This window comes from Saimiri boliviensis, chromosome 1, assembly GCF_048565385.1.
Source record: "Saimiri boliviensis isolate mSaiBol1 chromosome 1, mSaiBol1.pri, whole genome shotgun sequence".
Lineage (NCBI taxonomy): Eukaryota > Metazoa > Chordata > Mammalia > Primates > Cebidae > Saimiri > Saimiri boliviensis.
The window spans coordinates 202,785,684-202,805,375 of record NC_133449.1 but is presented as its reverse complement, the minus strand read 5'-3'; the positions used below and the strand labels follow the sequence as shown (position 1 = coordinate 202,805,375).

The following is a 19,692-nucleotide window of genomic DNA, read 5'->3' as shown; positions in this document are numbered from 1 at the left end:
TTCTCATCTATAAAATGGGAACAGTAACAATGCCTAACACTTGCTTGTGATAAAGTATGGATGAGATAATATATACAAACATATGGAATGGATAAGGGCTTACTATATGCTAGTTATTAATACATACCCAGCAAGCACCAACCATAAAACAAATGATTTCAATGTATTTTTACGATAAGCCTCAAATCAGTTTCCCCTTTAAGAACATACTACTACTCCCTATTGCCTGTTACATATATTCCAAACTCTTCAGACCAGAATTAATGGCCTTCCATAATCTGACCCAATCTATCCAATTTTTATTTTCCAAATACTCTCCATTCTATCCAGACCTGTCTTTTCATTGATACCTGAGTTTATGCTGCTCTGATTCCTTATCAGGAGAGGAGAGGCCGGTAAGAGAAGAAATCCACATGAACTGTGTGAAGCTTGTGTTTTGGAGGGCTGCTGGGTGGTCTCCCTGACTCTGGCACTCACCCTTATGAACCAGTGCCAAGACCCTCTCTGTGTAAAATCTGGGTGCTGCATATGGCTGCTACAATTCCTGAACTTCATTCGAAAGGGCTTCAAATGTTATACATTTTCAAAGTGTCCTTCCCTTATGGAAGCTCTACTCATCTTTCTTGTGCAAAGATGTATAGTAACAGCAAGTCTGTGAAAAACTGGTGGATTTTAAATAACAACAATAGCAACAGCAAGTATAACTAATTACAATAAGTGAAACAATAATTTGCAGCTGCTGTGCTGCTTAAGGCTAGATAAGGTAAGGCAATCCCCGGCATGGCACATCATGTTAACATGCTGCAATGTTGAGACAGTTGTTCACTAGGCTTTGCAATATATCCACCAAAGCCTACACTGCGCTATCGATTCTGTTAATGAAATTTAACCTCTGAAAAATGACTCAGGGCACTGAGGAGGCATATACTTTCAATACTCTTGCTAATCATTAAATGCCTTCATCACAATTAAAGTAGGAATGGTGAATGACACATTTCATTTTGTCATCATGTCTGACCCCAAACCATTCAATAGTGCTCTGCTTTGTTCTAAAAACCCATTTACTTCCTAGCATGTGAATTTCAGGAAGAAGTTGACATGATATTTCCCTACATATTTCACATTAGCTATCTTTAGAACAGGGTCTGTCTAAGTTCCAAGGTGAAGGTAGAACTTAGATAATGACTTGCCAATGATGCTTGAAATCTTGGTCTCCTTTTAACTTCTTTTACAGTATTTATTATGAAATAAGTGAATTAAGACTCTAGGCTTGGGGTCAAACTGCATGGGTTCAAATCCTGACTCCAGTACTAACTACATGATCTCAGGTAAGTCAATTAACCTCTTGGAGCCTCAGTTTCCTAATCTATAAAATAGATAATGATAGTACTGGCCTCACAGATGAGGATTCAACAGTTTAAAACAGATAAAGTGCTGGATACAGTGCCTGCCACATAGTACGTGAAATATGTGCTTAATTTGTCTAATTACAACTATCAGAACAAGTGTTACGGGAGGAGTTATGAGTCAAAGCATGAGCAAACCTTTAGCAAAAGGCTGAACTAAACTTCATTTAAATCCCTGCAATATTCATCATATTGCTTCAAAACTGACTGAAGTGAACTGCCCCCATTTTATATAGTAAGACCTTTAAGCAATGTATTAAAAGTAAAAAACTTGCCTGTTCACATTTGGCCTCTAATTTACTCTCCTTGCTTACTTAGATTTGTCCCTTAAAAATTCCACCTAAGATGAAGCAAGTACTTCTGAAATCAAGGTTGAGGACCGACTGAAACTGTTAAAGCAAAACATACAGTAAAACCTGAGCAATTCAGAGTTTAGTCAGACTTGTAACAATTTACTGTAGGAGAAAATGAACTTTGAAAAATGTCTGTTAAAAAAAAAATCCAGCAAAGCAAATTTACATTCAAAGCCTGATATCGGAAGTACTAAAAATTGGGCAAGTTTAAGTTCAAAACAATATACATTCTTCTTAAAAATGATTCAAAGCACACGTTATTTGTTTTTATGGGTTTACATGCAAAAGGGAATGCTAACAAAAAACTAAAACTTAGCTAACATTAATGTCGATAAAGCTAGTTGGAAATATTGCATATCTCTAAAAATAGTAAAATGAAGAGATATTATCATTCCAATTTCCAACAATAACAGACTAGCTGGCTGTTCTCCAATTCATAATATTTTACTTTTGAGGCTCAGAATGAATTAATTTTTTGTGAAGCTTTAAACTTTAAAATGAAACTTGTATATAGCATATATATTAAAGTTTTGTTCCCAATGTGGATTTTATACAATCTGACTTAAAATATTCAATGGAAAAGAAGCCTGTTGCCAAAGTCCACATATTTCCCCTATTAAACAGAGGTAAGCCATATCCCCAGAAACCGTATTTCAAGCCCACACGATACTCATGAACTAAAACAATGAATGATAATGCCTTGTTCTCTGCATTAATATTAAAGAAAAGAGAAAACAGAAAATTTTATAGCCACTATCAGCTCTCTGGACCATAAATCTCAAGTTTTGAGAATTGCTTCCCAAAAGGGTAGGGAGCAAGGATGAGTTGTGAGAGCTTCAGAGCCTAGAGATATTTTTTAGCAAGCCAGCAAAGCACTGACACAAATTTCTACATATCTCTGGCTGTGAAAAGTCTCATTTGTGGTGATTTATATTTCCTCATAAAGAACTCTGTAGATAATATAAGTCTGCTGTGAGGCTGTATGACAACTTTCAAACCAAGAGTTACACTACCATTCGGTGAAAACAGAGCAAGAACAGATGAGCGGGAAAGTCTGTAGAAATAGTATATAGTATTTCTTCTGATGAAAGACCCAAATGCTGTTCTTCCAGCATGCATGAGGTTCAGAGAGTAACCTTTCACTCTGTGTGTATATCTTGCAGATAGTATTTTGGTCGTCTATTCTAGAAAGTATTATTTTTTCCCCAATGATTGACTATGCATTTGGTGTGTGCATGCTTGTGTCATTTACGAGAAATGACACTCAGACATCATCACACTGAAATTCAGTTGCCTTAATAAGTTACTAAGGGAAACGCAGAGAATAGCATGCTGACAACCCAAAGTCAATGAAGTATAAACACTGTTATTCCAAGTGTCACTGGTGTGTTATTTCCTTTTTTCCTGGCATCTGCTCTATGTAACACTGTACATACACGTGATACAGCAGCTCATTAAACTGTTTCAGTTAACTCTGAAACCAAATTAGTACATTACATGTTTATAAGGCTGAGAATTACTGCTTCCCTGTGAAATTACACAATTAATCAGGTGCATTATTCTTTAGGAGATGCAGCCACTTTTGACATTTAGGGATAAAAGAACAATCCTTTATTTTGTTTCCATTTCAGCATTTGGTCTCAGTGGGGTAAAGGAAGCAAAAGGTGACATAATTCCTCTTTTTCCCTGAGGAGGTCAGAACTCTACATGCTTCTTCTATCTCATAATAGTATTCTGAATTCTTAAAGGGAGTACAAATAAAAATTATTTTGGTTTTGAACTTCTTATCTGAGTGTCACAGCCTTTGAAAAATTCAGACAATGGGGAGGGCACTTAGGAATCTTCAGTTTCTTATGGCTTTATACCGTGAATTTTCATCAAGTCCCGATTATTCACTAGCTTTTAAGGCTCCCTTTGCAAACTTTCAAAATGGTCCCAATGTCAAAATCCATTAAGCAGTGATATTTGCTCCACTTTCCTTTTTCACAAACCTGGCATTCATTTCTCTTTTAAACAATAGTTAAACTAGACTCATCTTTCTGTCACTTAAAGGGCATGCATTTCCTTTTAAAATCCGTGCTACTTGATCAAATGATATTGCCAAAAAATTAAAAATACTTTTCAATATCCTGTGTTCCTATTAATTGCCTCCTCTACCTTTTATTTCACTCAAACAATGTGAAGTGTACTGGATGAAGTTGCTACCAGAAGGCAGAGGTACAGATCTAGCTCCAGCAGCACCTGAGTTGATGCTGCACATGCTTGTTTGGAAGGTTAAGAAGGCACCTGGCTGTAAACAACTGTTTTCATAAGAGGAAATTACAATTAAGAGAATAATTTCCACAAGTCCCAAAATATCCTCCTTCATGTTCTTTATTTAACCTTCATTTAAGAGCCCTTGAAATCCATTCATGCTTTCCTAAAAAATGACTAGAGACAACTTGAAACAGACACAATTCCCTAAACTCGTTCTTTAAATAAAAAGGTGCGTTATTGCAGCTTCACTAAAGACCTGTGGGAGTATACAAAGCGAACAGAAGGACTATTTTCAAATAGAGACCTGCTATAATCCTTAAAAAAATGTTAGCTTTCAAGTGGAGAAAAATGGTTCCATTCTATTTTCAAAATAAAACGAAACTTAAAAAGAAAAACCAAATAGTTTTTGGTGACCAAGATGTACTCTGAATCTGTATCTGGGTACTTACTATTTGATTTTTGTGCCATATTCATTCTTTTCCATTTTAGAAAATGTTAAAATTTGTCAGTTTCCCAACACTGTCCTTCCACTCTTCTGTATTAATGCAAGTGTGTCTTAAAACACCATGTGCTAGTACACATACCTGAAACACTGGAGGAGGTACGCTAGTATTTGACCACAATCCTATAGAACGTTTCAGTTATAAACCTCTTCAGTCTTAGTGAAGTTGATGCTACAGTAAATCATGCTCAAATAAGACTTCAGTAACCAAAAACATTTTTCAATAACAAAAGTAAAATGCCGACACACACTGAAGCAAATATTGAGTTGTTCATTGTAAGCAAGTACATTGTAATTACAGGTCATTTCCCTGTAAGAATAAAAGACAATGAACAGTGAAAAAGATTACCTCCTGCTTTGACAATTGTGCCATTTTTAAACCCTTCTATTTTAGTAAGAAAAACTATGTAAAAAAGGTGATTGGTGTGAACTGTCCAGAGCAAAACAGTTCTTAATGTAGATTACCAAAGTAAGCCATTGAAAAACCAGACATCAAGAGGAATGAAGAATTCCTTAGGCATAGTAATCCTAGCATAACGCTCCTTAAGAATACAGGAAATGGTCTTAAAATTTAATCTTTAAGCATTTATGAAATTTTTTACTGAACTAAAACATCAATCTGGGATATTCAAGTTGCCTTAACAAAGAGAGAAACTTTTTGGACTTGGATTACTGAAGTTATCATTTTGGCAGTCAACTTGTTCCTTAAAAAAATACTTCATCAATTGAGCCTCAAAAATCAGTGATTATTACACCCATTTTACAGATGAAGGAAGTGAAGCTCAGTGAGATTAAGTAAACTGCCCAAGTTCACACAGCTAGTAAGAGCACAAAAAGAGCTTCTGGACTCAAAGCCACACTTACCAGAGTCTGTGCTTTTTAAAAAACAACAACAACAGCAAAAACTCATGTTCCACTCTTTTCTTTGATGTTATATATTCCTAACATATGACTTTTTTCAGTACTAAAAAAGTAGGGAACTGCTGCAGAGGGTGCAGTAAAACTTGTGCCCTGTAATTTACCTGCTTTTCTTAAAAAAAATTAGAAATTTTAAAAACAAATTTTTTTTTGGCCATATATGGTTTATTATGGCATTTATCCATGCAATAAATATTTACTGAGAAACTTTTCTAGATGCTGTTTTCTACAATTTTTCATTGAAATATATATCTTTTCATCAATATTATGACTAAGCAGATTCTCCATATTATGGAAAACCTGTGCTTCTATGAAAAACTATATTCTAAGCTCTAAACAACTCACCTGCAAATCAGATTTTGAAACACATCAAATTGGTAAGTGAAGGACTTTTTTTCAAATTAACAATTTCTAATTTTACTGAATATTCTTATACTTTTAAAAGGTTAGTAAATAACTGTATTGTATAACCAAATAATTTCTGAAGCTCATCTAGATCATTTTAATAAAATGGCTCTTAGGAATTTAGGTTATTTAGTTTTAAAAATTATACAGTGCATATTGAAATTGCCTATGGCTTAAGATAAGACTGTAAACTTTTAATGTTAATACATAAAGCTGAGAATTAACCACATACAGTTAACCACATACATTAAAGCAGCTATATACCATAGATTTAAGAATGATGCCTAAGGTAACACAGAATGTCCCAGTGATAATGCAGATATAACAAATGCCAGAAATATTCTCTGCTTTTTAGTATCATTTTCACAAAATGACGTTTGTCTTCTTTATTATAGATTTCTCATTAAAATGTACTAATTCCTGAATCAAGTATACGATTGTATACTTGATTGGTTTGGATGGTGAATATTCAGGACATTTAAGAGGAATTTCTTAGAAAATGCAATCTTTCTGGTTTCTGAAGTTATCTGAGTTAAAAAGGTCAACTCTCTGGGAAGATACAATTGAAATATCTTCTGGAGATAGAAGAGTATCCTTTAGAGAGGTGAAAATGCAGAAATATGTTTAAAATTTATCTTCCATCTGATTTGGGGTTTCTAGGAAATGTTTATAAAGAAGAATTCTCTAAACAGCAGACGTCAAAGTGAGTGCCATTTGTTTCTAATCTTTTAAAAAATATATAAAGTGTATTTTTTCAAGTATATTAGACCCAGGACTTTTATCTCTTTACTCAGTTAACTTCCTTGCTTACTCAGTTAACTTCCTCCCAGATCAGCTAGTTCTTATCTGTGTGAACTTTTTCAAGTTACCTGACTTTTCTATGCCTCAGTTTGTCCATCTGTAAATAGGGAAAAAGAACAGTTCTTTGTAGTGCTGTTTTGAGATAGTGCCTGGAATGGGGTACAAGCTATATAAATTCCAGTTACCCTTACTTATTAAACATCTGCATGTGCCAAGCAATATAATACAAGGCAGAAAGCAGGAACAGCTGTGGACAACCTACCATAAATATATAATGTCAGGGGTGATAAGTGCCTAAGGAAGAATAAAGCAGAATAAAAGTTTAGACAACACGGAGAACAAGGTGTTATTTTTATATAGGGAGGTCAGAGTAGCCTCCCATATAAAAACATGTTTTTGAGCGCAAACCTAAAGAAAGTGAGAGCGAGGGACCTGGATGCTTGGGGCAATGGGAAGCCCACGCAGAGGGACGATAGAGTCCCCAAGCCCTGGTGTAGGGGTGTGCTGGATAGGAGAGAAAGGAGGGCGGGCGGCTGAGCAGATAGCATCAGGCAGAGGGTGGAAGCAGAGGAAGTCAGAGGCGGAGAGAATCGGGGTGAGGAGTTCAGCCATGGAGGACCTTGCTGGCCAGGTTAGAGACTGCGGACTTCTGTCTGGGTGAGACAGGAAGTCCCTGGAGGGCTCTGACCAAGCAGTGCCACGAGTGGGGAAAACAGGAGCCTGCTGTACCGGTAGAGACCACAGATAATGGTGACTTGGACAGAGTAGCTGGGAGAGAACTAGTTCCGTAATGCTAATGTGCCTCTCCACTCTGCATTTTCCCTAAAAATGTACCTTTAATTAGGATTTATTGAACACCTACTGATCAAGGTGTTGGCCTGGGCCACTGTACAGATGTTATCTTTTACTCTAATGCTGCAGAGTCTCAGATAAAATATAATAAAATTAGGATATTAAAACTCCAATTACTTCTGAAGTAATCATGATTATAATTACATTATTTTATAAATGCGGAGTTCAAACTCCAGAGAGGTAAAATGATCTGCTCAAGATCATACACGTAGCTAGGTCAAGAAGAGGACCCTGGACTCAGTTTTCCTTACTTTATAAAAGGGCATATTCAGATCAGCGTTTTATGGAATTGCAAAGATGACTTACTTAAAGGATTTCCGTTTACCTCTTCTGATGTAAAAATAACAGCAAAACTTCTTTCAAACATGCTCTTATTAAGTTAATATTTTAGAGCATTATTTCTAAAGTGAGTATTTTTTAAGTTTCAAATGAGTATTTTAAAAAAAAAAAAAGGACAGAGTTTTGCTATGTTACCCAGGATGGATTCGATTTATTGACTCTAGCAATCCTCCTGCCTCAGCCTTCCAAACAGCTGGGCATGTACCACCATGCCTTGCTAAAATGAGTATTTTTGAAGTTTCTAAAATTACTATTTCCTTTAGGAAGTCTATATCAACAACTATCGCCTTAATCAATTGACTGGCAGTTCTTCAAATCTGTCATTGATATAAATACCACCAACTTTCTGTAATTACTTTAGTATGCCAATTTCCTCCCAAAATAACTCCTGTAGATTAAAAACAGTATTTGTCAGATTCAGAGATGGCCCCAGTCTACCTTAGCAATAATCAGCAATTATAACAACTTAATATACTGTCTGTTCCCAAGGAAAGGAGAAAATAGCATAGAGTTATTCTGGGGAGTTAAAATAAAGGGACTAGAACTGCAAAGGATGTTTTATTTTTAAAGTAAATTGGAAACTTCATTTAAGATATTTTCAACTACTGCATTTTCTTAATTTTATAAAACTCAAAGACATTAAGAAAGAAAGAAATCTGGTTGAGCATAAGGCAAATCTTGATAAGAATTCTCTGACTTGTGTCCTCTCTAAGTAATGAGGTGAATAGCTTGTTACGAAATGCTTGCCTTCCCGTCCCCCAAATCTGTGTTTGTATCTGAATTTTGGCACTCCACAGTCTCCACTAAAGTGAAGCCTGCACCTAGCACCATAAAGCAGGATGGCCAAAAAGCTATAGCTTTCTTTTTTCTAGGAAAAGTTAGAAGAGATTTTAAGGCCATGCAGAGCTGAAATGCATCCGTGTCCTAGCAAGAACATTCTGTAAAATTGACTGGTGGGCAGTGAAGCTTGTTCCTGAGATCAGCAATAGAGCTTCTTGTAACGTAGTAAGTGTGAAAATAGTTATTTCCCAATCATCTTGTTCATTCCACGCACATTAGGGAAAAAAAGGAACTCAACTGAGGGCCAGTTCTCCCCTAAGAATCCTTTAGTTTAATTATGACCACAGTACATTAGACGTCTGTAAGACATCCATGTTAGCTCTGCTGTTCCGGACTGCAGCGGTGGAAGAGAGAAAACCCTTTCTTCATTACAAAGACAGGGAAGGATGCCTTTGCAGGTCGAAAACATGGTTGAAAATTCAATTTCACTGAACACCAGGCCACTGCGCTTCTTGTAAATGAACAACTTTTTGCTGCTAATTTTGTGCTATTTTACCTTTCATTACAAAAAGTAATTCAAGTTAAACTCAGCTGAACAGCAAAAAGCTCTTCGTATTTTGAAGCATTTTGGAACAATTACTTTGACGGGAGCTCTTGACAGTTAAATGACTCCGTTAAATGAATGTTACAGAAGTCACATAATGATTTTTAGTGAAATATTGAATTTAACCACAAATGAGGAAAAACCAGTCATAAGTGCTATGGGTATATTTGAATAATAACATCTTGCTTATGAAGCTGAATGAATTGTATAATTTCTAATAATCAGGTAATCAACTGGTTAGCTCGTGGGTATGTTCCCCATCTTGGTGCTATTTATTTTTTAATCTGTTTTTTTTTTTAATCTGAGAAGCCAGTAAGGTAATTTCAAAACTAGCAAGGATTTTCTCTTACGTTGATATAGTATTTTACAGTTAGACAATTAATGAGCTGCTATCCCACAAGTGAAGTCCTCTTCTTTCCTTTTTCTCATTTGCTGAATACGATTCTTTCACAAAGTGAAAAAGCAACAAAAGTCAAGAACATGCTGCCTGAGAAGTGTGAATTCACTGTATGCCAGTGCTTCCTGCATCTGTGGGACTCAATATTCCTTTTCTTATTTTATGGATCAAATGTGAGATAGTATCAAGGCTTTTGCATGTTTTCTCATGACTAATGACTGAAATATGTACTGAAATAATAAAACTGGTACTATTCAATTTCCTTTTTAAATTCAATTCCGATATAAGTGAGAGTAACCATTGTGATGGTGAAATCTGACTTATTATAAAATTCTGTTTTCTGGAGAAAGAGAGGCGCTAGAAATCCCTGTAGACTCAAACCGTGTGAGTTATGAGTGGGTAGGGACATTTGGACTGAAGAAATGAGTCAGAAAAAGGAATGTTCTTGTTTGTCTGGCAGGCTGGGGTGAAAGTCGACGCTAAGCATACTGAGTGGTATAACTTGGATCTCTACCTACCGTGGGGGGTTGCAGTTCCTGATTCTTCCAAACAGGTGAGGCACAACTTTTTCTCCATGTTCTCACTACTCCCCGCATTTACCTTCATCATTGTCGATTGATGCTTTAATTGCCTATTTACAAGTCTGCTCCCCAGTAAAATGTCACTCTCTAAGAACAGGGAATATCTTTTCATCTTGCATCCCCCAACACTTCTCAGCCCACATTAAGCTGTCCAATAAACGTATTTTTTAACAATAAACTTTTAACCTCTTCAGTTGACAGTGAAAATATACGGGAAAGGTCAGATAGTTTAAATATAAATACTAAAGTCCAAATACACAACAAGCTGCTTAAAGTAGCTATTACCTATAACCTTGCTACTCAAAACGTGGTCCACAGATCAGCAGCAGCAATCGCAGCAGCAGCATCTGGGAGCTTCATACATCCAGAATTTCAGGCTCTGCCTCAGACCTCCTCAGTCAGAATGCATTACAACAAGATCCCCAGATAACACTATGCACAGTGAAGTTTAAGAAGCATTTACCTACAACATATGATAGTAGGATGTCTGAAGAAATGATGGGTACATAATGGAGAAAAAACAAGGCCAGGCATTCTAATTAATACTGAAGTCCACTGAAAAAGTTTTAGAGCTCTCCCAGGGCAGTCGCTCAGTGCTCACAGGTGGGAAATGCACTTATACCAGTTCCCTCGGAACCCCTTCTAGAAACTTCTTCAGAAGTCTTTTCTATTTAAAGACAAAGCTGCTCTTAATAATTATCTTTTCTCCTTGGTGCAAAGAGAGTATTTATCTCAGCATGCTGACATTTCCAGGAGTTTTGGCTTCCTCCACTGAAAATGTGGATGATTGAAAGGATATTGCTGACACCTGAATAAGAAATCCAATGACTCCAAGCTATGTAAATTTAATTATTTCCTTTAATTTTTTTTCAGGAGTCTTTTTTTCTTTTCCAGAGCTTTGGAGAAGTCCTGGCAATTTTCATTTAAAAGAAATACAAGTCAGCAGTGGTTCACTGAACAGGCTGACACGTAATTTCATAGGGGGAGAGGCGCTCTGTCTTTAATCTAATTTGTGCTCTCAATTCCCAGCTAATGTATCTAGGGATCCTGATGTATGCATTTACAAGGAGACATCTGTAGTGCAGAGTCCAGCTCTCTGCAATTTTCTGAAACATGGGTAAAAAATTAGTCTGGGCTCTTGCAGCTGCCCTACAACACGATAAATCTCTATATACTCACAGATGTAGAAATATTCTCTGCCTGGCCTGAATTCAAATCCTAGAGAAAAGGGAGTGAAGAGCTGGAATTTTTCAGAGAACTTCAGCGGTCCATTTGGAGAGTGAGGCCGATTACATTCCCATCTCTTGAACCCTTTGGAAGTGTGGTCGCAGGCACTGTAGCCATCAAAGTTCACCATGTAGAGGACATAACGCTCAGTCTTATCTTCTGGGACGGAGTCCTCATAGTGAGGGCAGAAAACATCCAGGTAGTCATTGATACAGACATCAATGTGGTAGTCACCCCTCTGGAATCTGTTAGAAAAAGGGAAAAATATATGATAATTCATAGAGAAAGGGCTTTCTGCTTGGAATCAGTGGTTAAGCCATTTAATAATTCTGAGACTAAAGGATCTAGTATAGTAAGTACTTACTGAATGCCACTATGATTTGGGGCATGATTTGATATGTTGCAGTTCCCAAATTAAGCCACAAAAAGTCATTTTACAGAGGAATTCCATTATATTTGTTTCAAAATATCCTAAAAACTAAGTGCCTTGCTTTTTTTTTTTTTTTTTCTTTTCTGAGACGGAGTTTCGCTCTTGTTACCCAGGCTGGAATGCAATGGCGCGATCTCGGCTCACCGCAACCTCCGCCTCCTGGGTTCAGGCAATTCTCCTGCCTCAGCCTCCTGAGTAGCTGGGACTACAGGCACACGCCACCATGCCCAGCTAATTTTTTCTATTTTTTTTTTAGTAGAGACGGGGTTTCACCATGTTCACCAGGTTGGTCTCGATCTCTCGACCTTGTGATCCACCCGCCTCGGCCTCCCAAAGTGCTGGGATTACAGGCTTGAGCCACCGCGCCCGGCCTAAGTGCCTTGCTTTAATTTTAAGTATTATAATAAACATCACTCTTTCAAACTGAGGAACTCTATAGAGGTACTGATGTGCTGTTTTCCATTTCTCCTTTCATTCTTAAAAATCATATATTAAAACAAATTTTTTATATTTTTATAACAGTGTTTCACTTAATACATGTTTTTGAATAAATGAATGAGGAAATTAAAGAACAAATAAATGACTGAATTTTTTTTTGTTGTTGTTGTAAGTGAGGCCATTTTCCACTTTCTATGCAAATGAGAATTGGAGCCATAAAATTGGGAGAATTTGAATCATAACATTTTACAGTTGGAAAGAAAATTCCTAAAACACTTCCATTTTAGAGAAAGAGAAAAAGGCATAAAGATGAAGCAGGGAGTAATTGAGCCAAAGCTAGTATGGAGACTTCGGATCCTAGCTCAGTGTTTTTCTTAGATCTGCTACGTCAGAAACTTATTTTAGCGCATCTCTCTTTTGATGCAGCATCTTTTCCATATTGAGAAAACAACCCATCTAAATCAAAGGACTTTCCCCTCATTTCTTTTAATTCTACAGGTCATGTTCTAGAGCTGGACTGGTGAGCAATACAAGTAACAAACCAAATGAAAATAGCCAAAACCACAGCAAATTCATCCTCGTTAAAAATGTACACACGTGAATACACACACACCCCACCATAAACACCTCACTCTCTGTTTCAATTCTCATCTTCCAGAAGTTTTGCTTATCTGTTTTAACTTATGTGTCTTTCCCCATCAGTTGAACAGTATTTCCCAAGACACAACGATGTGTGAAACAGGAACTGTTATGGATACAACTTTCTCACTCTAAAATCATGGTGGAAAATTGTACAACTCTTTTGTTTTCAGCTGGTGAGGAAATTCTTCTCTGAGCCCTTAGAAGTTTCATCATAAAATTGTGTTATTGCTGAAATACAACGCTCATAAAGTCATATAATCTCTGAGCTGGACAGTCTGAGCTTGAATGCTTCCCAGTGGCAATGAGACAGTCTATTCCGTTTTTGGACATCTCTAAATGTTAGAAAGCTGCTTCTTATATTCATCATAAATCCACTTCTGTATAATTTCTACCCAGTGATCCTGCTTCTGCTGCCTGGATTTGCAAAAGACAAATCAAATTCCTCTTCTGCAAGGGAGTCCATAAAACATTTGGAGATGTCAGCTATGTCTCTTTGCATCTTCCTTTCTGCAACATTTGAAAATCCTGATTTCTTAGGTTCTTTCTAGTATAATTCCAAGGCTCTTCATCATTCTAGATTCTTGACCTTCCTCATGTTCTCCAATTTCCCAGTATATTCCCCTTAAAATGCAGCACCTGAACATAAATAAACATAATAACAACCTCTGACAGCTTGTGACCAATGTCCACCACAGTAGAAATACAGTACGGTCTAGCCAAGCATGGTGGCTCATGCCTGTAATCCCAGCACTTGCACTTTGGGAGGCCGAGGCAGGTGGATCACTTGAGGCCAGGAGTTTGAGACCAGCCTGGCCAACATAGCTAAACCCCATTTCTACTAAAAATACAAAAAATATTACCCAGGCATGGTGGCACATGCCTGTAATATGTGGCACAGCCTTCCCAGCTACTTGGAAGGCTGATGCATGAGAATCGCAAGAACCTGGAAGGCGGAGGTTGCAGTGAACCAAGATCACACCACTGCACTCCAGCCTGGCTGTCAGAGCAAGATTCAGTCTCAAAAAAGAAAAAAGAAAGAAATATACCATCTTCACTCTGGATGCTAAATATTCATTGTTAAGCCGACATTCTCTTCTGAGAGACACTGTGAAAAAGTGAAGACCCCAGTCGTTTTGAGTGAGCAGACCCAGATTTAAGGACTGGATCTGCTGTTGGTTGAGTGGGAGAGTCATAAATCATTCTGTGCCTCAGTTTCCTCCTATGTAAGTTGGAATAATTATGAGAGCCTGCCTTGCTGGCCTCTGGTGGCTGCTTCAAGCCTTAGATGAGGAAATGTATGTAAAGTACTGTGTGGATGTAAACCACTGTTACCAAAGCATATTAAAATGAGTAAATAAAATATTAACTTTAAAATAATAGCAGTAAGAACATACAACAGAGATAAAAATAATATGTGTTTCCCTTTTTAAAAATCCAATAGGAAAATCATATAGAAATGTTAAATTCTGTCCTTAAATGTTAAATGATCCATAGAAACTCCACTTGATCTTTGCTGTTGAAAAGCAGCATGCAGATTTATACAAGAGAAATAAGGAAAACTTATCAGAATATTCACTTTTCATCTAGAGGATCCCAAAATACATAACCATTTTTTAATAAAACAGAAACACTTGGAAGTATTTATATTTACAATGATCACGGGTTTACTCTTTCTTTATTATTAGCAGACAACGATTTGTCAAGACGCAAGGAAAGCCTGTGCTGCTTTTAAAAGATTTTTGAATATCAAGGTAACATCACTGCCAAAGTACACAGAAAAGACACTGCAAGTTTCAGATAAAAGGGTGCTGGGATATGAAGCATCAGCACTCAGAGTAGCCTGACAGTTTTGGATAAGAGCCAGACAAGAACTGCAGCAGAAGGCAATGCCCAGATGCACTTTATATTATTATATTATTATTATAGATTTTAAAGAGATTCAAGGGGGAAGTTTTTTCTTTCCCTAAGTGTCATTCATTTTAGCTTCTACTAGCATTTTGCACTGCTCAAAGTGAAAGTAAAAATTAAAACTGCCATTGTCTGAACCCATTCTGTTACTCCTTTATTCTACAATTCTTTCATTCCACCACTGAAAAAAAAATGTCAGTTTCCTGATGCCTAAAAAATTGCTCTCCTTTCCTGACTTTTATCCCGGTTAATGTTGCTAAATTTTTACTAAGGCAAACCGTGGGGTTGAATACCCATTCTACTTTGTGTTGAGCAGCTATCCCTTCTGATGACATTTTATTTGCATGGAGCGTTAAGTGGATTACTGTGGTACTAATTTTAAACATGCAATTGCCCCAGCAGTTACTGTTTCTTTTCTTTTCTTTCTTTTTTTTTTCTAGACAGAGTCTTGCTGTTACCAGGCTGGAGTGCAGTGGCGCAATCTCGGCTCACTGCAATCTCCGCCTCCTGGGTTCAAGCAATTCTCGTGCCTCAGCCTCCCAAGTAGCTGGGATTACAGGCACATGCCACCACATCCAGCTAATTTTTGTATTTTTTTAGTAGAGATGGAATTTCACCATGTTGGCCAGAATGGTCTCAATCTCCTAGCCTTGTGATTCACCTGCCTCGGTCTCGCAAAGTGCTGAGATTACAGGTGTGAGCCACTGTGGCTGGCCGCAATTACTATTTCTACCCTTCTAGCCATACGATGAAGAAAAGATGATGATTCACTACAGAATCAATTTACACTTTTTTTCAGATCTTTAATTTGTATAGTTTACAAATATAAATTTCAAAGAGTAGATGATATAAATATAAAAACAATAACAACTTGGAACTTATAAAAGGCATCTCTAATAACCTACTCAAGTATAATCCAAAGAAAAGTTTAGGATTAGCTATGCTAATGCTATTAGGTTGGTACAAAAGTAATTGTGGTTTTGCCTTAATATGTCAAATCATGTTCTCTGGGTATAAAGTAGAACGGAACCATTCTTTTCTGGTCATACTGTGAAGGAGAACATAAGTATGACTAATATTAGAGTGCTTATTATGTTACATTCATTATTTTAACTTAATCTCTATTAGGATGCCACAGAATAGTCACTATTATTAGTACACTCATTTAAAGATGAGGAAATTGAGATTAAGAAGTCCAGCACTATGCCCAATATTACACAACTAGTAAAGAAAAGGGGGAGGCAGAATTCAAACCCAGTCTAACCTCGGAACTAAAGCTCTTCACTTTTCCAATTTGTGAGAGATTAAATTGTTAGAGCCAAGTCCTTAGGTCAGCTCTGTATTCTTCCAGAGGGAGTCATTTTCATTCCTGATGAGGTTTCATTTCTCTCCTTCATTCACTGATGCAACGAACATTTGCTGCATCCAGGATCTGCTATGTGCTTTACATGTGTTATCATATGAAGTGCTCCAAACAACCTTATTGGGCAGTTCTAATCAGTTTCACTTTACCAATGAGGAAAGGACATTAAGAGAGGGCATTGTCCAACTTTGTATAGCAAATGGATGGCAGAATTAGGATCTGAAGTCAATTCTCACATGGTTCTGAAGCACACTCTTGTCCTCCTACCCACAATGGTTCCAAAGATTCACCAGCTGTAGTAATGACTCTCTTAAGAGTTTGGGTTACCTTTTATATTTACACTGATCTAGGTGGGCATTACAGCAAGGTGTCCCAGCCTTACTGTTCTCTCTACGAGGTTTGTCCCAAACTCCTAAACTGGAAGCTAAGGGATGCGTCAACATTTAGAATAAGTCTCAGATTGCAGGGTTAGCTCCTGACTCATCCTTTCACAGAATAACGTGTTGTTAGCCTCAGCAGCCATTCACATAAAGGGATCTTTTTTCCATCAGGAAACAGCTTTCATGAGCTCTAGCTCATATTAAAAAAGGAAACTGACATCTAGGAAGACTGATTCTGCATGCCAATATTTACAAATGCCATGGGTAACACAGCCACTGCTTTAACACATTTGTAAATTTCTTGGAAATTTTCCTGTAAATGTCTTCTCTTTATGCCTTATCCTTAATTCCATCCATTATATCAACAATTCTATACCCCTCTCTGAGATCACCACATAATTTTAACTATAAGAATATCTGGCTCTATACCAACAAGTCAGCAATAATTACAATGCAATCTCTACTAAATTACCACAGTGCTTCACAATGTAAAAGCATGCTCAGTTACCATACTTAGAAAAGTGATTGTGTTTGAGTAAAACAATTACTGCCCTGCCTGTTTTCACAGTGCAAGTCTCAAGAGTCAGGAAACGTCTCATATGCATAAAAAGATGGTCCCTGCTCCCCACTCAGGCAGCATGGCCACTTGGATCAATGTTCTGTGCAACATAAACAGTCGACCCTTGAGCAACATGGGTTTGAACTGCATGGATCCACTTACACGTGGACTTGCTTCTACCTGTGCCACCCCTGAGATAGCAAGACCAATCCCTCCTCGTCCTTACTCCACTCAATGTGAAGACAAGGATGAAGACCTTTAAGATGATCCACTTCCACTTAAAAAGAGTAAAGATATTTTCTCTTCCTTATGATTTTGGTAATAACATCTTCTTCTCTCTAGCTTACTTGATTATAAGAATATAGTATATAATAAGTTTAACATACAAAATGTGTTAATTGACTGTTTATGTTAATGGCAAGGCTTCCAAGCAACAGTAGGCTATTCGAAGCTAAGGTTTTCAAGAATCAAAAGTTATACCTGGATTTTCAACTACATGAGGAGCCAGTGAACTTAACTTCCCACTTTGTTCAAGGATAAACTTCATATTATATGCACTCTATTATGGCAAGGATACATTTTACACATTTATCAAAATTTGGCAGTGGACTGGTTCAGAATCAATGTCATATATATTATGAAAGGGTCATTTTAGTTAATTAGGAGAATAAAATTTAGCATGGCATCTAGTCCTTTGCAATTATCTCAAATACCAAAAATGAATTATGTACTTTATGGTAGTTCTTGATGAACCAGAGGCCACCTGGATCACTGGATAAAAAGCACATTTCCAGGGCTATTGACAACAAAAGTAACAACTGAAGCTGGGATTAGAGTCAGAAAGTGTGCTTCTGGAAAGCGTGTTTCTCAGTGTTTACCTGAAAAAAGTCCATTGTATGCTGAATAAATTTTAATTTTCAATTTAAAGCCACTGTTAATATCTCTCCCTTGCTGGGCATAGTGGCTGACATCTGTGATCCCAGGACTTTGGGAAGCTGAGGTGGGATGATCACTTGAGCCCAGGAGTTTGAGACCAGCCTGGGCAATATAGTGAGACTCCCATCTCTATGAAACATTTTTTTAAAAAATTAGCCAGGCATGGTGGTGTGTGTCTATAGTCCCAGCTACTTGGGAGGCTGAGGCAGGAAGATTGCTTGAGCCTTGGAGGCAGATGTTATAGTGAACCAATATTCTGCCACTGCACTCCAGCCTGGGCAACAGAGCAAGACCATGCCTAAAAAGACAACAACAACAAAAATTGCTCCATGTACTGAACCTGTCTGCAAGAAGTTAATCATGATGTCAGTATCAGAATTCAGATGAAATAAAGACAAGTGAGGCAACAGTTGACAACTACCCTTTCATTTAGATCTCACCAGTGTGCCGTCAACTTTCTACAGAGTAAGGAAGCAAAGCACTGTTTGATGACATCAGGTAGCCTAAACCATAAGAGCTTTGTCCTCCTAAGTACTTCATTTTCGAACTTGGGTCACTGAAAAAGGTACATCTACTATTAGAATAGTCTAGGCCCTTTACTAGTCTCAAGTGTAAGTTCTCAATGTACTCTGACCCTGTCGCTTGGTTCCTCTTTGCTAAGGAAAGTAGGTATCATCACCTCACTTTTCTTCCTTATGATTTTCATGATGCCGACCTGACTTCCTACTCAACCCCACACTCTTGTGTTGTGGAGGTTGACAGCTGGGGAGGCCACAGTGAAAGGACACATGGGCAGTGCCCTGGGCTTCAGGCTGCAGAGGAACGGCACCATAATCTTCCTTCTCTGAGTTCATCTTTAGCCACTTTGCCCTGCAGTGTTCCTCCTTTCATTCCCTCTTCATTTGCTAAAGCCAAAATGCATTTCATTTCAGTAGCTGGAAAAGGAAGGGTATGGTGCATATTTAAAATGTTCTAAATTGGCCTTTAGCATATGTTGCTGGCACAGCAGAGAGCCTGCTTCCAGGGAAATATGTACTGAGGTATTTTATCAAGCAGCTCCTGAGCGAAGTTTCTTCACTCCATAAATATAGAAACAGCATTACTGAAAGGAGACAGTGTTATTAGAGGTTAGGAAGCTGTGAGGCACTTTTATCCCACTTCATGGAATGTTTTAAAGAATTCAATAATGAAAATGTTATTTCTCATGAACTGGATAGTTGATTATTACATTTTAAATGTATTTTAATCTGTCAAAGAGGTGATTGTTTTAATATTCCTACTTGAACAGAAATCCAATGTCACTTCTTTAATTACAAGGCAACCTAATGTATTACATTCTGAAATTGAAATGTAAAAGAAGGATATGATTTATGGTCAAAGATTAAGCAAATTTATCAGCTTAGGGTTCCTCCAAAATTTTAAACTAATTCTAGAGTGAATATATCTTGGGAGCACTGTCTTCAAATTCTACTATTACTGATTTAAAGGCTAATTTCAGAATAAGATGTCTGTTTTTAACTAGAAGAATTTTTCTTCTGTCCCAAAAGAGTCTAATGGGTCCTGCAACAGACATGGGTTTGGTTTATAAATATGTTTTTGTGAGGAGATGGGCAGG

General features: G+C 37.3%; 1 protein-coding gene across 5 annotated transcripts in view; it reads right to left on the bottom strand.

Moving 5' to 3' along the window:
* Positions 1–19,692, bottom strand: part of EFNA5 (ephrin A5) — a 293,503-nt gene that overhangs the window by 38,628 nt on the left and 235,183 nt on the right. For all 5 annotated transcript variants that reach the window (XM_003920711.4, XM_010340003.3, XM_074382905.1 and 2 more), the window contains exon 2: positions 11,374–11,666. In XM_003920711.4, the coding sequence (XP_003920760.1) occupies positions 11,374–11,666 (293 nt within the window). The remainder of the gene's footprint in view (positions 1–11,373; positions 11,667–19,692) is intronic.